This window comes from Rattus norvegicus, chromosome 7 (genome assembly GCF_036323735.1).
Source record: "Rattus norvegicus strain BN/NHsdMcwi chromosome 7, GRCr8, whole genome shotgun sequence".
In the NCBI taxonomy this organism is placed as follows: domain Eukaryota; kingdom Metazoa; phylum Chordata; class Mammalia; order Rodentia; family Muridae; genus Rattus; species Rattus norvegicus.
The window spans coordinates 98,403,656-98,418,216 of NC_086025.1; the positions used below are offsets into that span (position 1 = coordinate 98,403,656).

A 14,561-nucleotide genomic window follows, 5' to 3' on the forward strand; every position below is an offset into this window, starting at 1 on the left:
AGCCAAAACATCTGGCCAATTTGGCTGGAAAATTCCCAACAAAGCATAAGTATGAATTATCTATATTATGCAAACGCTAGATTGTCTGGGCTTCTGTGTAATGGATTGAGTATTTTGGCATAGTGTAGACTCAGCCAGACCAGTCTTGATCTCTTCCAGGGACACATTAAGTCTCTGAATTGAGCATATGGCTGACTGATTTCTAGAGTTAAGCATAAGCATAAACTCTGAATGGTTGTGATCATTTTAATCAGCTCGATCATTTCCAAAATGTCATTAGTGACACATGATTATTCACAGAGATCAGCACATATTTCCTGACTCTGTAGTATGAAGACATCCACATAAATTGAAATTATTCATTTAGAAGATGGGACAGCTAAGTTACATTTACTCAAAGCTCAGCCATTGTGCAAAAATATACAACACAACTACATGGACTCTTTGACATCTTCTATAGTAACCATTTTATGCCATCAGCAAACATCTTTAGGAAATTAGCAAAAAATGTCTTTCAATTTCTCATAAAAATTTTCCCAGGTCAATCAACCATGAAATTAAATTATGAATATCTGTTTCTCCCTTGTTGGTTCATAGTTATTAGTAGCAAGGGCAGGTGCAACTTAGATTAGAACAACACAGAGTTGTTCCAATTCCCCACAACCAGTTTGAATGTAGTTTTCCAAAAGGAAAGATAAGAGCAAAACAAATAGAAAAGAAATTGAACATGAAATTACTGAGACATGTGAAGGTTAGGATGCAGATATGTCCTTCTCTATAAAACCAGCATCTGGGCTCCAGATTGCAATAGGCAGAGGAAATAGAAGGGACACTTTCAGTTGACCATGCATGCACACCAAAAAATATATATACCATTTCTTTATTATGGAAGATTGTGATATGTGCTCCAATTAGGGGTGGAAATTAGGGATTGGACTTGTTGATGGCATATGTAGGCATAATACTATTTCATATTTCATAGGAGGGTAGTCGAAGCCTAAGAGTAAATAGTTTAAGGCATACTGGATTGGTCCAGTCCGCAGTTTTCCTTGGTAGAATCTGACACATGCATTGTCTCATGCTCTTTTCCACAGAACTGGGAAGGAATTGAAGTTAGCCTGGCCTTAGAGTACTCCATCCATCTTCAAATGCAGAGAAAAGACTGAGGACCTTCAGCGTTTAACCTGTTCCACTTTAAATGGCTTTCAGCTGACAGATGTCTCAGACCTATGACCTAATGAGACACAATCAGGACTATGGGTATAAAAATGAGCAATTCACCATGAGATGTGGTGCTGCATTAACTTTGCTGTCAGCACTGAAGAGGTAGAAACAGGCAGGTCTCTGAGTTTTAGGTCAGCCTGGACTACAGCAAGTTCCAAGTCAACCAAGGCTACAAGGTGAGACTGTCTCAAAACAAAACAAAGCAACAAAACAACAACAACAACAACAACAACAACAACAACAACAACAACAACAACAGCAACAACCACTCCTTAATATTTTCATAAAAACCCAAATACTCTTGGTTTGGTCTATGTGCTCCACAGTATTCTCAACTTCTGTTTTGCTCTGGAACAAGTCTGAAACATAATTGTTAGACACAGGGTTTTCCCACTTGTTTCTTTTAAAAACTGTGGTACAGTTAGACCATTTAACATACTGTCAACTGCATGTGCTCTGTCTAGATGGATAAAGGGAGAACACTCCTAAGAACAGATGCTTTGCTGAAGCTCTAGGTGGGAGCTCCAGGGTGGCTGGACTTGCTCTATCCACCTGAGGTTTAGACTTTGCTACACTTCACCTCTGCATTGCCTCTGGGAGCCAGAATATCTCACTGAGATCAATATGATACTGATATCTGAATAAATAATTTTAAAATGCAATTTAGATTATTAGTGATTTGCTCCTTGTGTGCCGATTTTGTAGCCATTTCCTTTATATAAGAAGTAAAACCATACCTTGGAAAATAGAATCACATGGGTGGGTTTGAATTTGCATGCTACTCCAGAGACACCCCACCCCTACCGCCAGCAAAACTCAGTGCTGCTTTTCTATTTCCCCATCAAGGTGGTCCTCCTGATTTTGAATATCAGAGGAAAACTCAGGTCTACAGGCCATTTTTATATACCTGACCATTTTTAATGACTTTGGATTTAACTTTTCCTACATGAGCAATTTATTTATTTTTGGATAGTTATAATTCTGCTTCACAGGGCATTTATTTTTAGCATCAAAAAAGTAAAAGGGTGTCGGAAACATGATATTTCTGCCCTTTCCTGAAATTGCACACATAGGTTAATTTTGTCCTGAGGAAATTTGTTTGATCATTTTCAATTATGGTACTCAGTAGAGAAAAGGTTAAAGATGAATTGGTTTCCTCTGAGGCTATTGGTTGAAGATGCACTCAAACATGCACTTGTTGCTGACTGGAGGAAGGAAGGAAGGACTTACATTCTGTTTGCCCACGATGTTGTCGAATGGCAGTTCTGGGCTCCAGGATCCTTCTGTGAACGTTGCCCCACTGTTTCTCCTGTCCGAGCAGCTCACCGACTCCTTAACTATATCTTCAGGCAAGGATAGCAAACTCTCCTCGGGCTGCTTAATCAAATAGGTCTCTATATTATGCTTCCTCAAGAATTCATTCCTCTCCTTACCGTGGCCCTCTTCCACATTATAGTCACCACTGAGGCAATCCAGTGTGGCTTTGGAAATGTGAATTCTCCTGTATATAGAGAAGGAGTCAATATAATTCTCCATGTTGCCTAATTATGGATGTACATAGAATACTACTACAACACATTCTGGATGATAAATTTGTTCCAACAACAACAACAACAAACAAACAAAAATGAAAAAAAAAAACCCTAGAAGTCCTTCATCCAAAAGTACTGTAGCCTCACACAAACAGCCCTGATGATGACCAGAGTGACAAGCCACTCTGGCTTTTCCTGCTAATGTCAACACTCTCTATGAACCAGTGATTTATTTCAATGGTGTTGGCTATCCTGAAAAAACAAGTGGTGTGGATGTTCCTGAATGACAAAAATGGCTAAATTATCTTAGACTATGGCTCTCTCACTCTCCCAGAGCTTGCTTGCCCTATCATTCTATGTTCTGTATATCTGTACCTTGTTTCTCCTACTTGTTTAGAAGCATCTTATGAAGGACACTTGGCCCTTCTAAGTCTTCAGGGATACACACAGCATCACTTTTAGAAAATGACTGGAAGATGTGATTCTTCCTCTAATATGTATTGAAGGGAGCAGAGAGCAAATATGGGACATGCAAGTTGGTAACTGTCAGGGGATAATCGCAAACTAACTCACACATGTAGCTCACAATGCAAGTTTCTGTTTTTTTTTTTTCAAATGAAATAATGTGTGACTTGATTAGGATCAAGCTCGATTTGTGGAAGCCTCATTCTCTAATTCCTTATTATGGAAGAAGATGCTTTCTTTTTTCATAACTGTTTAACTGAGCTAGGCATTTACTGTGATGTGCTGTGGTCTGTGAAGAACAGCAAAATTATGAAAGAGGATTTCGTTGCTGGATTGCTGGGTTTCAACTCTAACTCTTTTCTTTTCTAGCTATAAGAGTTTGGGGGAGATTACTTAACCTTTTTGAGTTTATTTGTCCCCCATCAACATGGCAAAGGTAATAGACCCACTTCATACTCTCATTGTGAATATACAAGAGTTGATTTGTGTAAAGTAGTCGAGACACCATACAGAACACTATACAGCGGCAACAACACATATTTTAAATTGTTTGAAGTGTTCGTTAAAATGCCACGGTGATCTCACTGTGGTATATTTCATGCCTCCTAAGTCAGGCTCACAGGGGACAATCTGCCTTCTGAATGAGGCCTCTGTCACTGATTCAAAGGCCATTGTCAGACACGCCTTCATCCTATGCCCCCATGCTGTGTTCAGCTTTTCAAACAATTGCTATCTCTCTCAATTTAGCACATGATTGCATGATTGTTAAACGTGTTTTACTTCCAGAGTTAGCTTAAAAGTTTGCTAAGCCAACTCTGTGCTTCTCTGAGGGAATGAATGGATAAAGTGGACACATAATTCTCTACTTGGGTTTCTTGATTCCATAAGCAATATATTCACGTAAACAATGAAGAGTTCTTTCATTTTTAAGTTTCATGGTTTTTAAGTAAGAGTACATTGGACTTTCAGTATAACCTCCACTGCTCCTTTCTGACCATCTAACCCATTCTGCCAAATTCCCACTCTCTGGGGAGAACAGTTGATTGCAGAAACAAACAAAACTACAGACAATGCACTTTCTGTCCACTTAGGGCACAGTCTCCTCATCTTCTAAATATATTGATTTCAAGTTCAAGAAAATCAAGCAAATGTGTGAAAGTAGCTTAGGTTCTCTTGAGACCCTTGATAAATAAATCCAAAATATTTCCATGGTATCTTAACCTGAATGCACAGAAACTCATCTCCAGAAAGCAGGACCCCTGAGCTGCCTTCTAAGATCAAATTAAGACTTAGGTACTTGAAGACACAGGCTTTTCTTCTAAGCAAAATGGGCTTCCCAGGAGGATTTTGTAAAGTCACTTGGCAAATTTCCTTTTAAAAATAACTATAATTAATACCAACTTCCCTTGGCATTTCATCTGATTGCTACATTATGTTCAGAGGGACTGATACTTGCTTATGTAAAGTCAGTGTTACATTTTTAGTAGAGAGCAGAATCTTAGCCTTTATTTAATACCAAGTCTTCTATCAAAGTTCTGTTCAGTATACACTGGGATGCTTTTGATAGAGAAGAAGGTTCTGATGTTTCTTTTTGAAAGTTTTTGCTGCTAGCCTGAGCTTTGAAGTGAGACATTTGTCAGAGATGCTGGCCCAGTGACTTTGTTTTCCTCTAAGGACTTGAATTTGTGCTCAGAGAATGTGCTCATGTGTTGTGTGTCAGGTAAACCTGACATTTTCTTGTGATATAAACATGGTAGTCATGGTAATAAATCCAATCTAATAATCTTGTAATATTTATTTTACCTAAATATTATCTATGCAGCCAAAAGTTTGTTTGTCTCCATGATTTTATTCATATGATTAGAGTCTCCCATAGCCCTGGGTAAAGCATTTCCTTCTCCTTATCTCTTGTTCTTCCTCCATCTATTCTCTCTCTCTCTCTTTTTTCTTTCATCCTGCCCACATATGTCTGTCATTTTCATTTCTTTCCTCCTACTTAAGATAGCAAGACTTGCCCAGGGACAATGAATACATACTGTCCTATCAGGTAGCAGAGTTAGATGGAGACAGGACTCTTTCAGGATCTCTCTAAGATCTGTAACTGAATAAGAATAAACTACTACAACCACAGTCATAACTAGTGGCTCCTGAGCATGGAAGAAGAGTTTTACATGTGTTGTCCCACTTGACAAAAGCTCAAGGACAGTTCTCTTTGTATATTATGGAGAGTAGCTACATCACTGTTACCAAGACACTTGTTAGAGAGGAGTACTGCTTAGGTCTCACCCCAGACACACAGATTTTGAAATTCTGAGGGTGAAAACCAGAGCTCTGTGTGCTACTTTAGTACTACTTTCCAGTGGACCACCACAATCTGAAGTTTAGTACTAACTAGTCCTGCCAACCACAGTTGAAATGCAGAGGATTTCTCAAAGAAAGCACTGAATTTTTGGAACAGAGTCCACAGTCATGTATATACTGGTGGCCAATAGGAATTAACCTATTCTATTAGGATTGATTTAAAAACTTAAAATTGATCCCAGACAGATTTCACTTTTAATGAACCAATGTGAGATCTGGTCATGAGCATTTTATAATACTGTAATTCTAGTATGCAGCCAAGTCGAAGAACCAGTGCTTAGCAGGATGGAGATATAAACACCTCATCAGCCTTATTGCTTCATTGCTTCTGACATCTATGGAGTATTTCCTTAGTTTCTAGGCCAGTACTGCATGGTACCTTACCATCTGACCTCTTCCTGGACAGTTTCTTCCAGGGAGTCTGTCCTTGAACTCTGTGCACAGAAAACCTTGTATCACAAAGTCAGACAATGAAAGAGTTAGGCGAGAAAGGGCTTTTTTTTTTTTTTTTTTTTTTGCTTACCCAGGGATTCCTCCAGATTCAAGTTTGTTTGCGATGTCCACATCCCAAGACCAGACATCAAACTGCCATTTTCTCAGGCCCAACACACCACACAGCACAGAGCCTGAATGGATTCCAATTCGCATGTCAACATCATGCTTCGTTCTGGACCTCACAAACCTGTTGACAGGTGAATGGAGAGACAAACTCATTAGGCCAAGATGACCATCACTGGGCAGAATCAGAGCTGTTTACTCCATTGTTTCTCTCTTAGTCAAATGGTCCTTCTTCCATGAAACTTTCTGTATTCCCCAATAACGGGAAGGATTCTGTTCTTGTCAGAAAATCTTTAGATTTGAACAATATTTTCGAAGCTCTTATTAACTTCTCTCAAAACTTATTTTGTAACCATTGTCTCAAGAAATGACAGCAGCAGTTTTTGAACCCAATTATAAATGAACTCGGGGTAGCTGGTTAACCTGTACATCAGTGCTTGCTTTATTTCCAACCAAAGCTTTATAGTTTTCTTCTCACAGAGTTAGGCTTCTGTGAGAACTTTCATTCAATCAAGCCTCATATGTAGTCTGGGATCCCCACTTCTGCTATTGGAAATGGCTTCCAGCTATTCCTCCTAAATACATACCTGGCTTCATCACCCCATCATTTCCTGATTGAAACCTTTCCCTTACCTCTAACCCTTTAAAGCAATAGCCTCTGAAATATAGTTCATAGCCCAGGGCCTAACAGGTTCATTTATACGAAGTCAGGAAAGATACCAGGCCCCCATACCATGCTTTTAGGTTTTAACCTTGAATAGACTTACTTCAGTGTTCTTAGTCTTGGTCCTACCTTGAAGACACTTACTAAGATTCTATACTAAGATTGTCCATATTGAGTTGTGTTCCATGAATACTGAAGAAGCAGCTTGAGCAAAGAGGAGGATGCTGCCAGGGTAGGACTATCTCCAGGTGTAAGTGTTCATTCCCTCCTAATTCTCGGAACACCATGGGCAATTCTAGTTTATGGTTAAAAGATATTTCTGTAGAATTTCAAATGGCAGAATATACTATTTCAAAAGAATATAACTTGGAATCTTTTCATTGCCACAAAAATAAAAAAAAATTCAAAGATACTTAGAGTTGTCAAAATAACGTGGAGGTTTTCCCTTATTCATTGGTAAAAAGACAAATGCTCAAAACTTTCTGATTTTTCTATAAAATATTGTCATTAATAATATTCACTCTCAAAAATATTTAAGAAAAACTATTTTACTTTGCCATTTCATACTAAAGCTGATGGTGACACACACACACACACACACACACACACACACACAGAGAGAGAGAGAGAGAGAGAGAGAGAGAGAGAGAGAGAGAAACTAATTTTTAAACATGAATACATTGCTTTGAGGTGAACATTTGAAAGTGAAAACTAGGAAAGTGTTTCCATGTTTGAAAGAATCTTGTCAAATCCAAACTATATGATTCACCAAATCTTTGCACTAAATGTCTGTAACTCAGGTTAAGACAAGGTTTAAAATAGAGAGAGCTTTGTCTATAAAGTGTGAGTCCATTTACTAAGATAGAAAAACATATTTTCTCCTAAGGAGATTGTAAGAATAACTGCTGGATGTCAAAGAAGAAGAAAATTTACCAGACAGACTTACATAGCACTTTATTATAACTGATTACACACACACACACACACACACACACACACACACACACACACACACACACACATATATATGCCATGACAGCCAAAGGCATAGGTTTTATGGTATCTGTCTGCCTCTGCAAGATACAGCTCATGCTCCAATAACCTTGAAATCCTGGTATAAAATAATTAAGCTTGGAACCTGTCTTTGGGCTCACAGTGTTATGGATTCCACGGGGTCCAAATGATGATGGCTTGGCTTAACAGTTTCCTTGACTTTATGACAACACACAATTCTTTTCGTTCATTATTCATTAGAAACCCTACTTTGAGTTTTGAATTCCAATTTTAAATTCTGGGTCAGGGCTGTGTACAGCAATCACTTCAATGCTGGGCTCAGGCAGTCAGGAGCAGTTCCCACTCAACCATGTGATCACAGTAACAATTATTCCTTAACGGTGTAAAACTGTTGCATAACTACTGTGTCTGGCAGTTGAGGTGTTTGCAAACATTCTCAATTTATTATCTGGGTTTCTTGAGATGCAGCCCTGTTCTAGCCTGAGGGATATCTGTATAAAAAGTTTAAAATGTATATTTAAACTCTTCCCTCTCACTAAAACCTGGGAGAACAAAATATTTTGAATTATAAACAGACTTCAAAGTATTATTCATTTAGTGTTGCTCATATGTGTTTAGAGCTAGGTTTGTGGAAATGACTAGCCTATCAGAGGGACTTGTCGGTGATGAGGCCACTTTTATTGCTCTCCGTAAGCCTCTTATGACTCTTCATCTAAATGGACACATTTATAACACAACTCCTATACCCAAGATTCAGGAATAATTAGATAAGAAGAAGCAGGGACCAGGGCAGGCCATCTATAGTGAAATCAAGTTCCTTAACTCTGATCCTTGGATCAGGACAATGAATGATTCCTTTCCATTTTCTCCCATTCCATAATAGTTATGAAATGAAAGTGAAAAAAAATCAGCTATTCATACCACAGAGCTCTTGGGAGATGTTCTGTGTAGAGAAAGATCTACTGTAGCCATACTTTTGGCTTTGGAAAGGTGTGTTTATTCAGCATGTAGCAAACACAAGGAAAAGAAGAAACAGCAATTAGCAGCTGGATAATTCATGATATTGGGTGATCATAACACCCAGAGAAATCCCTTTATAGCCATCATATAGAGATTCAAGCTGAGAGTGCTGGGCAGAGCAGAGAGAGAGAGAGAGAGAGAGAGAGAGAGAGAGAGAGAGAGAGAGAGAGAGAGAGTTCCTTTCAGGTAAGGCTTTCAAGTAAAAGAAAAAAAGTAAATGGCAGATAGGTAGCAAAATATCAAATTAGCTGCTTATAACATCTAGCAAAAATAACTCTGGAATTTTTGTTGAAAGAGTCAAGGTAAAGTTCCCAACTGAGATTTCTGAACAAGGCAGAGAATTCTTTCCCCATCTAAGCTTCCTACATCTTGTTCCCACAGCAGATATATTTCCTATTTTAAGGTTGCTATGTTTTTTGAATACACTCAGCCATTTTTTTTGCTTTCCTTTTGCCTTACTACAGGGTTAGGGACCCAGCCTGTTCCTGGACAAGGGACACCAAGACATTTGTGATACACACACTTAGGTCTAAGGTAGCAGGTTCTGCCTCTTTTTCTTGGAGTAAGATCTCAACAAGTATAAACATAACATGACAATTTAACCAATGTACTTTACGTCACAATTATTTCAGTACAAATTATATTATCCCAATTGATAAAATCATCTGTCTAAATTTACACCTTTCTCATTACAGGATTGTCACTATGGCTTAAGGGTTAGTACTGTGTACTCTAACACCAGTATCGAGTTTGTGTCTTACTCTGCTGATCACTGGCTGCATTCCCTTGGGAACTTATTTGATTGGTTTTTACTCCTTTTATCTGAAACTCTAAGATAATAGAGTTATCTTAGATAACAGAGAATAATAGCATGATTCTTCAGATTAAGTGGGATAGATAGATAGATAGATAGGTAGATAGATAGATAGATAGATAGATAGATAGATAGATAGATAGAGAACATATGTGTCTAGAATACTTGGTTTCTGGTTGCAGATGAAGACCCAGCAACTAGGAAAGTAACTGGGTTTTCCTGTAGCCAGAGTCAATAAACAGAATTCCAGCACTAAGCTGGTACCCCAGAGACTCCGGGTAAGAAAGTACACTGCCTGGTGTGACCCCCTGGGCAGGTAGCCTAGGCTGACCTAGAGGTTCAGTGATTGTAAAATGAGGCATGCTTGTGTTGCTGCAAGTCTCAAAGGGGAAGACAGATGTTAAAGTGATTTACTAATGAATATGAAGGAGTATTATACAGCACGCTGTGCTAATGTCATTAGGTAATTAACACTACGCAGGAAGGCACTGGAGTGTCTTAATGAGAAAGAGATTTTTCATTTTCTTCTACAAGATGAAAGTTATAAGGACACTTAATATCTCCTCAGCTCATTGCCTCTATTTTGTTATGTTTGGGATTTGATTTAAGTAAAAGCTAAGAATAAAACTATGTAATGGATAGTGCATAGCACGGATCCTCAAAAAACCATCAATACAACGTTTCAAGACTAGCTCTTGATGGATGTCTGTGCATCTTGTCAGAGTTGACCCTGAAGTTATGGGCAGCACTAGCTTAGCTCTTCCATAGAGGACCCCCAGATAAGTTGTGCTGTATTCAGTCAGTCATAATGAAAGGACAATGATCACAGATCACAGCTCTCCTATATCATCAACATCCTATCTCTTCTCCATCAACTTGAGGCTTCTGAAGGCAGGAACTTTTCATGTTTTGTTAGTACAGCACTTACTATATAAAAATTGTGTTCCAAAGTACTTATTGAGTTATGGACACAGCTCACTACCCTTCCTGCTTCACAATGCTGTGCAGTCTCAAGAGGACTCTAAGAGCCCAGAGAAGTTGCTGAAGTGTCTTAGGCCTGGCTATTTGGGAGAGGGTGTTGGCCTCCAAACCTGCTCCCTTACGATTGAACATGACAGACTCTATTCCTCACAGTAAGCTTCCATTTAAGATGTATTTTAAATAAAAATCCTCTTAATAATAAGGGCTATTATTATTGTTTGACAGCTCTGTGGACAAATAACCCAACAATCAATAAGTAGATTTCTTAGGGCATTTCTTGTGAGAGACTATTAAGAGGAAGTGGTACAGTTTTATGAAAACAGATAAAGCCTTAGAATTTGACAATTTAAGCGCTTCAAATGATTCTTCTTAGAAAAGAGATTAATCATTCTATAGAAGTTGCTGGAGGCATGACAAGAATGGTGTAAACCATGCTCTCTCTACTGGATGGATGGTTACATGAGGGGTCTAACTTGGACAAAGCATCTCTTGTTTCACTAAAGTGAAGAACATTAGCTCCTTGGGTTTGGGATAGACATTGAACTTCCATGAGCACATGTCCTTGCTCAGTCCTGCTGAGATGCACAAAATGTACCCTGAAGCTGAAGTCAGGAGCTTCCACTTGGTAACTCTAGGTCTTAGGATGGTGCCACTAATCTCTGAGTTTGTTTTCATAGATGTAAAGGCAAGGAGGATGAGACCTCTATAGGGCTGTAGAGATCGTTCATAAGACCATGTAAAGAAATGCTGAGCCAAGGTCATGCTGAACACTCAGTATTAGCTATTACTAATTTCTCTAAATGCTAACAGCTTTTAATCACATATTTTTAATCAGATAAATACAAAGCTGTGGACTCAAGACTAGTTACCCCTTCCTGCTAAAGAGATAGCTACATTCTCTTTACTTACATGAGAAGAGCTTTCAAGCAACCTAGGTAGCTGGACAGGGGTATGTTTCAAGGTAAGATCTGACTATCTAGCTACACTCCAGGCACCAGAGGAGAGGAAGGAATGGAAGGGAGCTCATTATGGAGGTGAGCTACATTTGCTGAGGACTTTGTGGAATCTTTACAGTGATTTTGTGCCATTACCAGCACTATATAAATGATGAAAAGGAGTCATAAGGGGTATATTGTGCAAGGTTGAACTTCACATCATGTCTGCAAGTCTGGTTACAGAACTCCATTCTACTGCTTTGCCTGGTTTCTTTCCAAGTGTGAAAAGAGGTACCTAAACTGCTAGATTCTGAGCAAGCCCAGTCTAACGCACAGACAATGCATCTTCTACCAAATAAACCTCCAGATCCAATGGGGCTTATGAAAGATGGCTTTGGGAAGAGCTGCTGAGTTTCCTGAGGTGCTTTTAGGAGTGAGTCCCAGTAAGGCTTAGAGGCTCTCATCACAGTAAATATGGGGCCAGCTGGACACTGCCTTCAACCCTGAGCCATTCTTTGGTCTCTATTTGACATCAGCATGCCTTATAAAATGGGCATTTTTCTGTCTCTTAAAAGGCTTAGAAGCCATCCTATCTTATCCTGGCATAGACATTGTAATTTGGGTCTCATTTAGGATTTCACTTTAATAACCACAGTGATAGATGGTTGCTGCCGCTGCAGAGAGCCCCTGGGCAGCACCCCACGAGCGAACCTGAGCCTCAGGACCACAGGTAAGACCAAATTTTCTGCTGCAAGAAAGCTGCCTGGTGAGCTTGGGACACAGGGAAGCAGAATTTCTCTAGGACCGGGTACGTTCTGTGTTTACCGGAAGTCCCACACCCGCGGATCCCGGCCCGCAGCAGCTCTCTGCTCCCAGACACTGTGAGAGAGAGACCCAACCGCCTGGTCAGGTGGGCACTCCTGAGGCTGCAGAGCCGAAGAGACCAACAACACTGCTCACCCCTGCCCACATCCCTGGCCCAAGAGGAAACTGTATAAGGCCTCTGGGCTCCCGTGGAGGAGGGCCCAGGAGCGGCAGGACCCCTGTGCCTGAGACACCACCGGAACCGGAAAGAAACAGACCGGATAAACAGTTCTCTGTACCCAAATCCCGTGGGAGGGAGAGCTAAACCTTCAGAGAGGCAGACAAGCCTGGGAAACCAGAAGAGACTGCTCCCTGCACACACATCTCGGACGCCAGAGGAAAAAGCCAAAGACCATCTGGAACCCTGGTGCACTGAAGCTCCCGGAAGGGGCGGCACAGGTCTTCCTGGTTGCTGCCGCTGCAGAGAGCCCCTGGGCAGCACCCCACGAGCGAACCTGAGCCTCGGGACCACAGGTAAGACCAAATTTTCTGCTGCAAGAAAGCTGCCTGGTGAACTCAAGACACAGGCCCACAGGAACAGCTGAAGACCTGTAGAGAGAAAAAACTACACGCCCGAAAGCAGAACACTCTGTCCCCATAACTGACTGAAAGAGAGGAAAACAGGTCTACAGCACTCCTGACACACAGGCTTATAGGACAGTCTAGCCACTGTCAGAAATAGCAGAACAAAGTAACACTAGAGATAATCTGATGGCGAGAGGCAAGCGCAGGAACCCAAGCAACAGAAACCAAGACTACATGCCATCATCGGAGCCCAATTCTCCCACCAAAACAAACATGGAATATTCAAACACACCAGAAAAGCAAGATCTAGTTTCAAAATCATATTTGATCATGATGCTGGAGGACTTCAAGAAAGAAATGAACACACTTAGGGAAACACAGGAAAACATTAATAAACAAGTAGAAGCCTACAGAGAGGAATCGCAAAAATCCCTGAAAGAATTCCAGGAAAACACAATCAAACAGTTGAAGGAATTAAAAATGGAAATAGAAGCAATCAAGAAAGAACACATGGAAACAACCCTATATATAGAAAACCAAAAGAAGAGACAAGGAGCTGTAGACACAAGCTTCAAAAACAGAATACAAGAGATGGAAGAGAGAATCTCAGGAGCAGAAGATTCCATAGAAATCATTGACTCAACTGTCAAAGATAATGTAAAGCGGAAAAAGCTACTGGTCCAAAACATACAGGAAATCCAGGACTCAATGAGAAGATCAAACCTAAGGATAATAGGTATAGAAGAGAGTGAAGACTCCCAGCTCAAAGGACCAGTAAATATCTTCAACAAAATCATAGAAGAAAACTTCCCTAACCTAAAAAAAGAGATACCCATAGGCATACAAGAAGCCTACAGAACTCCAAATAGATTGGACCAGAAAAGAAACACCTCCCGTCACATAATTGTCAAAACACCAAACGCACAAAATAAAGAAAGAATATTAAAAGCAGTAAGGGAAAAAGGTCAAGTAACATATAAAGGGAGACCTATCAGAATCACACCAGACTTCTCGCCAGAAACTATGAAGGCCAGAAGATCCTGGACTGATGTCATACAGACCCTAAGAGAACACAAATGCCAGCCCAGGTTACTGTATCCAGCAAAACTCTCAATTAACATTGATGGAGAAACCAAGATATTCCATGACAAAACCAAATTTACACAATATCTTTCTACAAATCCAGCACTACAAAGGATAATAAATGGTAAAGCCCAACATAAGGAGGCAAGCTATACCCTAGAAGAAGCAAGAAACTAATCGTCTTGGCAACAAAACAAAGAGAATGAAAGCACACAACATAACCTCACATCCAAATATGAATATAAAGGGAAACAATAATCACTATTCCTTAATATCTCTCAATATCAATGGCCTCAACTCCCCAATAAAAAGACATAGATTAACAAACTGGATATGCAACGAGGACCCTGCATTCTGCTGCCTACAGGAAACACACCTCAGAGACAAAGACAGACACTACCTCAGAGTGAAAGGCTGGAAAACAACTTTCCAAGCAAATGGTCAGAAGAAGCAAGCTGGAGTAGCCATTCTAATATCAAATAAAATCAATTTCCAACTAAAAGTCATCAAAAAAGATAAGG

General features: G+C 39.9%; 1 protein-coding gene across 8 annotated transcripts in view; it reads right to left on the reverse strand.

Annotated features, from left to right (window-relative positions):
• Adcy8 (adenylate cyclase 8) overlaps positions 1–14,561 on the reverse strand; it is a 249,254-nt gene that overhangs the window by 97,222 nt on the left and 137,471 nt on the right. For all 8 annotated transcript variants that reach the window (XM_039078567.2, XM_039078565.2, XM_039078564.2 and 5 more), the window contains 2 exon segments: positions 6,106–6,264; positions 2,455–2,725 (listed from right to left, as the gene is read on the reverse strand). In XM_039078567.2, coding sequence (XP_038934495.1) covers positions 2,455–2,725; positions 6,106–6,264 — 430 coding nt within the window.